We start from the raw sequence: 11572 nt of genomic DNA on the forward strand, positions 1-11572 counted from the left end.
TATTTTTTATTTTTCTTTAATTAATTTAACGTTCATTTGTCCGATTTTAATGTAGCCTATGTTCTTCTCCAGGTTATGAAGGTTAAATGTGGAAACGTTGGTAAATATTGGTCAAAGCATGTAAATTTGTATAGAGTACATAGATACATACATGCATACATAAATACACACATACATACACACATACATACATACATACATACATACATACATACATACATACATACATACATACATACATACATACATACATACATACATACATACATACATACATACATACATACATACATACATACATACATACATACACAGCCACACAGACTTTTATTTGAAGATGAAACCGTACTAGAATACAGAAATTATTCTGAATTGAGACTTCATTTTTAACAAATCTAATTCAAAACGTAGAAAGAATTATACATTCTATATATGCTCCAGAAACTTTCAATAGCGAAACATCACTGTTGTTTCGTCAATATAATTACTTTCTATCGTAAAGTGATCACGAAATGTATTTCTTTTAGTGTGTAAATGAACTAAAATTGAAAAATGTGATCCCAAATCGCGTTTAGTCCATTTTTATGAAAAGTCTGGGACAGTTTTTATTCACCGGTCTACGGACTGAGCCAGTTTTCAAGTTGTATACGCAATAATACAAAATTTAGACAAGCATTGGGTTCGTTTTCAAAGAAAAGAAGCTTAAAATATAATGATAGAGATCTAAAAAAATATATCATATATTTAATCTTAAAAATAGTCAAATGGACTGAAAACATTTTTGGATCACACTTTTCAATTTTATGTAACAACATTGAGTTAAATATTGTCACTTTTATTATTATCTTCTTGTGTGTAGCTGGGTGTCCTTGAGATTTTCTCATCAAATGGAAGGTACAGGTACATAAACATTTTCTGTGATATCTCGTATATCGTAAATTTTTCCCCGTTGGATGGAAACGAAATGCAAATTACCTGCTCCTTTATCAACTTCCTTGTTTAAATCTAGCATAATTCATAACTAAAAGCATTAGTCTTCACAGTGTTTCACTTCTCGATAGTTGTTAGTCATTCTTGTCTTTCATCGTCAGCAAGAACATGAACAAGGAAATGGACTCGCTTATCATCTGCAAAGACATAAAATACAATCGACAAGTCTTATAAGATCAGAAATAAAAATGAAGAATGTTTGTAATACCCATTCCATTATACGAAATGGGCATGAACTGACTTTGGGAAGCAAATAATTTCATAGTCACATGGAATACAGAGTTACGGCATTATCATTATTATTATTATTATTATTATTATTATTATTATTATTATTATTATTATTATTATTATGTTTGAGAGGATTCAATCATGGGTTCTTGTTTGGAGCGTTTTATTCTTGCCTATAGCCTAACTAATGTGGCTGATATTCTGTTTGAAAGGGGATAATATTTTTTCAGCTATTTTAAAATGATCAATATTCGATGCTGAATTTCGAATTGAGTTTTGGGAGACCGAAAATGATTGAAAAAATGAAATATAATTAAATAAAGTCTTGAATAAATCAGTTAATAGATTATGCCCTGGACTCAATGATTTGGCCTCAAAACTCTTGTGTAAGACGTTTTTTATATTCAAAGACAAAACAAAACACAGATCGGAACCAGAACGAATAAATAATTATTCTGTAATAAATGATAATACTTTAAATAGGCGAGTGGTTAGTGATCCAGATTTGGCTAATAACAATAGTATTGAACACAAATCTAATGTTTTTAAAATACTTTTTTATGAATGTGCAATGTTTGCGTAATAAGATGGAGATTTTGAATGCTTATTTATATCTCTTAAATTTTAGTGTAATTTGTCTTTGTGAACATTGGCTGCTTCAGGATGAAATTGAGTTTACTGTTTTAGATGGCTTCACTGTTGCAAATTCATTCTCAAGAACTGAATTAAAAAATGGAGGCACTATTATATATGTCAAAAATGAATTATCATACAAAGCTATTAGTTTATCTGATTATTGTGAGGAATTATACTTTGAAGCCTCTGGTGTTTATATTGAACGTATCGAAATTAATAATTGTTAATATCTATAGATCACCTAGTGCATCACTTGATATTTTTTATAAGAAGTTAGACAATCTTTTAAATTATTTAACTAAGATTAACTGCAAGGTTTTAATTTTCAGTGATTTTAATATACATTTTATGAATAACTCAAAGGAAAGTAAATACCTATGTAATTTATTTAGAATGTATGATGGTTATAGAGCTGTTTTTGAACCAACCAGAGATGAGTCATGTTTAGATAATATGTTTACTAGTCTACAGCCGCGTTTGTGTAATGTCAAGGTCACCGATCCTGGATTCTCCGATCACAAAGCAATTGTTTGCGAAGTTATCGAGTATAATAGGAATTTAAACTTGGATCAGAATACAACTGTACTTGTTAGGAAAATCACTAATGTTAATATGTATGCTTTTTTAAATTAATTATCCATTACCACTTGGTATAATACTATTGGCAATCATTCTCAACCACAAGATAATTTGTTTGATATATTTTTTGCGGAGTTTATGGAACTCTTTAATAATTTTTTTCCATTGAAATTTATTAGATTTACAGGAAACCATGAACATAAAGTTTACTGATATAATAATGAACAACAGAAAATGAAAAAAAAAAAGTTATGTGTCTCCATATATTGGCTAATAGCACTAAAGATCCCATAATATTCCAAACTTATAAAAAGTGTAATAAAGAATATAAATATGCCATTAGGAAAGCTAAGTTGGATGCTAATGTCAGACTTATTGAAGCTTCTAATAATAAATGTAGAACAGCATGGTCCTTAATTAAATCGAAAGCCACTCAACATAAAAAGAATAAGGTGGTTGTTACGTGTGATGAATTTAGTGAGTATCTGTCCAATCTTCCTGAGAATATAAATTCTCAGCTGGAACTATCTGATACTTCAGCGAGTGAATTATTGTCGAACTTTAATAAGCCCAACTTGGTTTTCAAATGGAAATGTATTTCTACAGATGATGTTCTAAAAGTTGTTTCGTCTATGAAAAACACAAGTATAAAGATTATTATGATATTTCTAATAAGTTTATGAAACAAATCATTCAATGTATCGTAGGTCAACTGACTGTATGTATTAATGATTGTCTTAGCACTGGCGTATTTCCTGATGCTTTAAAGATTTCCAAGGTGATTCTCATTTTTAAGAAGGGCAACGATACGGAACCCAGTAGCTATAGGCCAATTTCGCTTATTCCTGTTTTTGCTAAAATATTTGAAACTGTAATAAAGAATCAAATTTGTGAATACTTTGAATCTAATAACATGTTTTCTAAATCTCAATATGGATTCCGATCTAATTCTAATACAACCAAAGCTGTTATTAGTTTTATTAGTTATATTTTAGAAGGTCTTGGGGGCCATAAATTGAGTTCTGCTACATTTTGTGATTTAAGTAAGGCTTTTGACTGTGTTTCGCATGATGTTATATTAGAAAAATTACAATATTATGGTATTAGATGTAATGAATTAAAATTAGTTGTGTCTTATTATAGTAACCGTCAGCAGTGTGTCTTCATTCATGGCGATAAATCTAAGCTCATGAATGTAAAATATGGTGTGCCTCAAGGATCAGTGTTGGGTCCTATCCTATTTTTAATAATGGTTAATGATTTGATGTGCAATGTCTCTGCTTATTCTGTGGTATTCGCATATGACGCCACTTTCTTGACAAGTCATAGTGATATTATTGAATTGAAAACTCTTAGTAATTCCGTTTTTAATAAAGCCAAGAAATGGTTTAGTTCTAATAAATTTCTTTTAAATGAAAGTAAAACTGCATCTTTGTTGTTTAGTAGTACAGTCATGGAAAAAAATAATTTTAAACTTCTTGGTATTACTGTGGACAGCACACTTACTTGGGCAGACGATGTTGAGTCTGTTTGTAAAAAAGTTGTCAGGAGTAATATTTCTTCTGCGAAATTTGAAAATGTATGTTCCGAAGAATTACATTAGAGTTGTCTATTTTTCTTATTTTCATAGTATACTTTCTTATGGACTTCTTTTATGGGGTAATAGTTCTCATACTAATAAGGTACTTATGTTGCAAAAAAAGCTATTAGAATTATAACTAATTCATCAATGAAGGCACACTGCAGACCGTTATTTGTAAATGAAAAAATTATGACTGTAAGATCACTGTATATTTATCAAGCCCTAAATTTCGTTAAAGAAAATTCACACATGTTGACACATAGGAATGATGTTCATATATACAACACAAGAAACCGTGACCTTTTTGACATACCTAAGTGTAGGCTGACTAAAACAATGAATAATTATTTTATTATGTCGTTAAAAATAGTAAATAAATTTCCGAGATATCTTTTTAATCTGGAAAGGAAGTCTTTTAACAGACTTCTCTCTGGTTGGTTAGTCAACAAACCATTTTATGAAATTAATGAGTTTTTTAATGCCAATGTTGTTGAGAGTTTTTGAATTAATTTTATTATTTGTTTTTTATTACTGACTTTGTCAAATGCACAATGTTGTGTGCTCTGACTGTACAATACTGAATATACTGAATAATGAACACTATAAATAAATAAAAAATTGAAAGACAAAATTAGTTAAAAAATAAATAAATTCATTAAATGAATAAGTAAATGATTTAATTCAATAAGTGTTAAGTAGTTCAATGAGTAAATGGATAAGTGACACAGCGTCGTAAAATAATCCAATGAAATAAATAAATGAAATAAATAAAAAGATAAAGACAAGAAGAATTTTATATTAATTTTTCTCGTCAACATAGGAGATTGATACTGAAATATTCAACAACGTTTCCCTACATCAAAAGAAGAATTATTGTAAGTTACTGAATGAAAATATGTGTAAATGAATAAATAAATAATTAAGGAAATAGAATGGGAATTCAATATTGCTTATATTAAGTACGATCAATTTAAATATTTATTTTTTTATGAAGAATGTGCCATATTTGCAAATTATTCATAAGAGATGAGGTACAAATAATGTATATGTATCTTGTTGGTTTTTTTATTTCCGTGTAAAATTTGAGTTTTTCCATTTAAAAATATCTATAATTTTGAAACCTTGTTCTTTTGTCAATTCCATTACCTCCAGAATATATTTATGTCCTGAGTGAAAATATTGTACTTCAATATATTTAATACCTACAGTGGCTAACAAAATTGATTTATAATATGAAAAGTTATTCCAATAGAGTTGTGAACACACTATGGTATTTATTTGTACAGAGTAGGTTTGTTCTCAGAATTACAGACAGAGACATCTTTTGGTGTTGGACATAGGACTCATTTCACCGACATTATCACCTTCATTTCATTCAGACGCTAAATAACCTAGATGTTGACACAGCGTCGTAAAATAATCCAATGAAATAAATAAATGAAATAAATAAAAAGATAAAGACAAGAAGAATTTTATATTAATTTTTCTCGTCAACATAGGAGATTGATACTGAAATATTCAACAACGTTTCCCTACATCAATAGAAGAATTATTGTAAGTTACTGAATGAAAATATTTGATTTTAATTATAATAAAATACGAAGAAATCTGGGTTTACACGAAAAACTTTCAGAAATGTTATCCTTGCAATTTATAACACAGTAATAGAAGAAATTGTTATTAATAGAACATATTTTTCTGTGAGAAATTACTTACGTTCATGAGAGTAGAATTGGAAACAGGTACGAACTTTGCAGCCGTCGGCGTAAATCCATGATTTGCTATTGCTATCATAAAAGATATGGACTTCTGGAATGACACAGGAGCTCCAACCCAGTCGGAAGACATGGCCGCATTGCTCACTGACTCATACTTAAACAAAATTCACAGTCATGTACAATGCTATTGACATTTTGACTGATTATATATATTGCTTTTGCGTTATTTTGAAGCTGTATTCTATACATGGCACAAATTTTAAACTAAGTGCAAGATACGGACACCTTAAAAGAAATGGTTTCTACAATTAATTTTCTTTTTAAGTACATATATATTAATTGAACATCATCATTATCATCATCATCATTAGGGTACAGATTTTTATGCAGTATAATGTAAAAATATCATCCACTATCTTTTAGTCTGCGTGGTGTATATTTCGGTTCTGAAAGCGTGGTTTACATTGTTACAAATTTATAATATGGAACATTCTGAAATATAATGATCATGTATCAAGAACGAAAAATGAATTCTAGGAGAAAAGTTTAATGTGCGTACTTATCACTAGCGGATAGAATGAGGAAAGAAAGACATTACCTTAAATTAGAAAATGAATACTGGATTATATGTAATGTTAGGGAAAGTAATTTCAAATACAATGCGTTCGTAGCTCGGCCGGACCGTTCCGCGGAGGCTTTGCACAGAATGAAGATTGGCGAGCTTGATGTCAGAGTAGCGCTGTAGCTACCGGTGACGCGCCAGTCAGTCGAGTTGAATCTGTCTTGAGCGAAAGGTGTTGCGAGTAAAATTGTGTTGCCTCGTGGTGATAAATTGCCTATAAATAATGGTTGAATACACTTTAGAAGAACGTATTTTTCTCTATGACGGTTATGTGAAATACTCTTCTGCAAGAAAGTGTCGAAGAGAATTGGAACATCAGTTTCCATGTGTTCGAATATCTAGCAGGTCAACTATTCATGACCTTGTCAATAAAGTCAGACGTACAGGAACTTTTTTGAACAAGAAACTTTTGCGAGTGGACGAGAATTGTTTTCGGAGATATGGGGAATGTGTTCGAGATGAAGGTCATCAATTTCAACATCTGTTGTGATGCAGGTAATGTTAGTAGGGTAGTTAGTGTTCCGTACCCATGACTTGCCGGTCGTTTACGTGTGACTATGGAGCAGACGTGCCAATCTTCACCCTGTCCAAGGAGGCCGCGGAACGGTCCGGCCGAGCTATGAACGCATTGCACTATTATAAAAGAGTGACGATAAAGCAAACAAAAATACCCCGCTTTCATTTTTTCATGTCTCGTAGTGTTTTATGCACTACAATATTAAGATATTTCTAGCTTCAATATATATAATTTAGGTATATGGATTGAGAACTTTGTTTCAGTAATTAAGGATCTCGAATGTGAATGGTTAGAGTCATATTCTGAGATTAATATAATTTTGCAAGTGTTTGATTGTAGTATTCATTCCAATTGAAATTCAGTTGAATTAAATTTATTTACTTGTTATCTAATGTCTAAAGGCACAGGCTTTGTTAATAAATGGAAATCATATAGGAAAAAATAAGTTCATTATATATGTACAAAGTAATGTAACTATATTAATATTGAATTACTCATCGAGATTATAAAATGGATTACTATGTAATTACTAATGAATGTGTTAATAATTTAAATTCCATATTTTGTATATTGAGAAGAAATTGCATTATAATCTAAGTCCTATTTATAAGTATGCTTGAGTCTTATTCTGCCAAAATAGAACTCACGGTTTAATATTAAATTGATCACTGTATCAGATTTATAGCTTTTTCCACTGTTTAATACAGCTCTTATTACGATGGTAAAATTTGAAAACACTAAGAAATTTTCCAACATGTGTACCTGGGTGAAAATAATTAATTTAGAAATATTCTCAACTTCTGTCTTTCACTTACACATTCCATTTGTCAGTAACGTGTAAAGACTAGGATTTTCAGAAAAACCTAGGCATTAAGATGATGATATTGTTAGTTATATACTACTGTAACATATAAAGTAATGAATAATTATTAGACTCAGTAGGTTATTGGTGGAATATTAGCACTATATAGGGCATAAGAAATCTCAAAGTCAATTATTTTTCTGTGATAGTGGTTTGAAAATTTAATTTTTCGAAAATCATGACTTAAATATAATCAATTTAATCGACTAACCTCTTGAGATAACACGGTTCCAAAACCGCAATAGATGACCGCCGTATATGTTACTGCGATGTACAAATACACCGCTCTGGATAAATCATTCTTTCTGTCCAAACTCTGCGGAACAGAAATTTGTCCTCTAAGAATTTTTTGTTACTAAAATTAATGAGTTTTCTAAATGTAAATGAATGACATTCATAATTTTAGTTGAGTTGCGAAATAAAATGCTATGTTTTATTTCATAATTTATATAGAGCTTCGGAGATATTGTTACTATCGGCTAATATCTGAAAATAGATTAATATCAACTCACGAAAGTCTTACCATAACAGCCCCAAAGGCAGTGGCGCATTGCAACAGAAGTATGAAGAAAAGAATTTCTCCCAGAAGAAGGCACATCATATCCTCTAGCGTGTTTATATAACTGTGCATATAAAAGAAAATTTTTATTCAGCACTTAATCCAGTATTTATGTATGTTTAATATTATAAATAGTAACAATTTAAAACAAATATTATTACTAGAGTCCTGTATTTGGTTACCTAGAGGCTCCAAGCAACCGCATCTATATAAACACTGTACCGTAAACTGGGGTTACTTCGAACACAGAGGTAACTTTGACCCCTTTTTTTCAGAAAATCAGATAGATGCAGGTAAATTATCATAAAATCATTCTCGTGCCATTTACCTCCATCTATAACAAGTGCAGCATGTAAAAACCTAAATATGATTTTCTGAAAAAAAATGGTCAAAGTTTCCTCTGTGTTCAAAGTATCCCCAGTTTACGGTATGTATGGAGTATGGATAGGCGTATATTTTTAAGGCCTGCTATTCAGCGAACATGTCAAAGCAAAGGTAGGAGCTTGGCTATTAGTGTTTCAATAAAAGGATTTGGTGGCGAGGAATTTAACTGTTTTAACAGAAATGAAACTGAATCAACAAAACCTCTTGGCTACTAATCGTCCATAGATTTCTATGAAGATTTTATAGTTGGCACATTTGGTAACAAGAATACAGCTGGTCATAATACACTTCTGTCATCTAGCGGAATATTTGTAATGATAGTTTGGTGGAATAATACATTTGAACACAGTTTAATATGTTCGTAAATCAATTAATATTTTATTGTATTACAGTATTTCATTTCTTCTAAACTTTATGTTCTTTCTTGTAATCTATAATAGTCAAATATCACTCAAATTTTTGATTATACACGTTTACAGGATTAATAATTATTTCTATGTCTGGTTTTAGTAATTTCACAAACTTCTCAGTATATTTGGACATTCTTTTTCTCTTAGTCCTTGTTATACAGTGTGTCTCAAAAGTCCAGAGGCACAGACAACTGCGTTATTAGTGCAAATAGTGAAAAAAAGGAGAGAGAGGAAAGTTTTTAGAAGTATGTAGTTTTTAAATGTTATTTACAATATACCGTTGAGGCTGTACATTTGTACGAGACACCCGCCAGTCGGAATGCTGAAGAGTTAGTAGTTTTTCAACTAGTTCTACCGGATTTTAGATACGTAGTGTATCGGGTAATTTACAGTATGATAATTATAGTTAGCAGTGTTGCCAATACAAGCTCAGGGAAAGCCGCCAAGCGAATATGACATTCTCTTAAATTCTAGTGCCATCAATGTAAGAAAAATGTATATTTGCACTGTGACAAGTTAAAAACCTACTGAACTCTGCATGACGGCTATTTTTTGTTAAATATTATCTATCTTAATTCCGGTCGACGTAGTGTAAAATGCCACTAATTTGGCAGCATTTGGATTTGCAGGTATGACATACTAGTGTACAGCCTCATTCAGCTGTATTCTACATTGAAAATTCAACAATATTAGATTGAAAACTACATATTTCGAACAATATTCCTCCTTTCCGTTTTTCGCTATCTGCACTAATAACGGAGTTTGTCTATGTCGCCGGAATTTTGAATCAACTTGTATTGCAGCGTTAGATTTGATAAGGAATTTTTATAAATTTTTTCCGATGTTGGAATTTATCATTACGTCCCTTACTCTGAAACGATTCAAATGCAGTATTAAATCTATCACACTCAGATAATATATAGACTGCCATGATAACTTGCTTCTTGACGTGTGTGATATATTCCGTTGAATAAACGTGGGATAATAAACCTACCACGAAATACATCTGCTGGCAATTTACTTTGAATCGCCTATCTAATCGACTTTAAAACTATTGGTTTACAATTTTTTAGTGGGATTGGGAAAACTCTGATAAATATTTCTGCATATTTTAACACTCTAGTGTATGTATAATAATTTTAGAAAGATATTAAAACATTTTGTCAAAATAAATATATTGAAATATAAGTTCAATTTTTCTCTTAAACTAGTTCAAATATTGCAATGAAAATTCTTTTACAAAATTTACAGACATAATTTAATGTCGGTAAGTGGAATCAAATTCGTAAGCTAGTCTGTGAACAATATTATTTTGTAATTTAGAAAATTCAGAAAATAAATGTAATTCTATAAATTGCCATAAAAGCATTATGTCTCATTCACATATTAACACAGGAAAATGATTCTTTTTACAAAAATTAAATGATGTCTGTAGGCTATGTAAAAAATTCATTGCAACCCTATCACTAGTTCATGAGAAAAATTTGAACATATTCAGTTTTGGAGTTCTTCTTTTTCATTCGATTTTTTCAAAATTTTTTTATTAAAATCTTCATGTTGTTACTAGAATATTAAGCAGAGTCTCCTTAATCTGTCTTAAAAATTTCAAATACGTAGTTTTGAAATTATGTGTTATAGAGTTTTAAATGTCGGCTGCGGTATTTTCTTTTGCTTTTATTTCATTATATGTCTTTTAATTTTATAGCAGTTTCACAATTACAGTTGCCTTGAAAATGGTCAAAATGATCTAATGTATTTCGTACTCATCACTATTATATACAATGCCAAATAGGTTAATCACTAGTACAAACTTAATTGGATCTGTATTAACAAACATACCAGAAAGAATTTTTATACTGCAATTCACACAAGAACTGTATGAAGTATGAAATTAATATTTAAATAATAAGGCAAATTTGACTTTTTTTAGGCTTTGAAAATGTGTTTACATTATACAAGCACTTTCCAAAAAGAAATGTTGTTACCTTATAACTTGCTGATGAAGTCGCACGATGTCCTTGAACTCCTCCTGCATTCGCAGTTCTTCCTTTTCTTTATTGGAACGTCCTTCCTCAGATTGCTCTGATTCTGAGATCGCTTTCATTTTCAACAGCGACTCTTTTACTTTTTGTAGCTGCGTACAAGCGACGGTGACAAACGCGACGTAGGCGTAAGGGCCTCCAATAGTGTAGAGTGATAGTCGAAACATGCATAATACCTGAAGTAATATAAATTTTGAAATCTGTCTCATAGTTAATAGCTTTTCTCGCAGGTCTGATCACAATTGTCTCACATAAGTGTCTATTCGTTAATACAAATAGAGAAGAAAAAGATTACATCATGTTTAAAAAACTTAAATTTAACATTGCATATAACACATTACAAAAACTCTTCAACACAGAAATGACACAAAAATAAACACAACTTAACAGGTGCATACTATCATGCAATAGTTGTAATGATTTCTACATTGGTGAGACAG

At 30.5% G+C, this 11572-nt stretch overlaps 1 protein-coding gene across 1 annotated transcript; it reads right to left on the reverse strand.

Annotated features, from left to right (window-relative positions):
• Positions 1-354: 354 nt before the first annotated feature.
• On the reverse strand, positions 355-8351 carry LOC138704314 (uncharacterized). The gene is made up of 4 exons (XM_069832176.1): positions 8261-8351; positions 7949-8053; positions 5735-5890; positions 355-1127 (listed from the first exon to the last, which is right to left on the reverse strand). The coding sequence occupies exons 1-4, from the start codon at positions 8336-8338 to the stop codon at positions 1065-1067; spliced, it is 402 nt and encodes a 133-aa protein (XP_069688277.1). The 5' UTR covers positions 8339-8351; the 3' UTR covers positions 355-1064.
• Positions 8352-11572: the final 3221 nt, after the last annotated feature.

Source organism: Periplaneta americana, chromosome 8, assembly GCF_040183065.1.
Source record: "Periplaneta americana isolate PAMFEO1 chromosome 8, P.americana_PAMFEO1_priV1, whole genome shotgun sequence".
NCBI lineage: Eukaryota > Metazoa > Arthropoda > Insecta > Blattodea > Blattidae > Periplaneta > Periplaneta americana.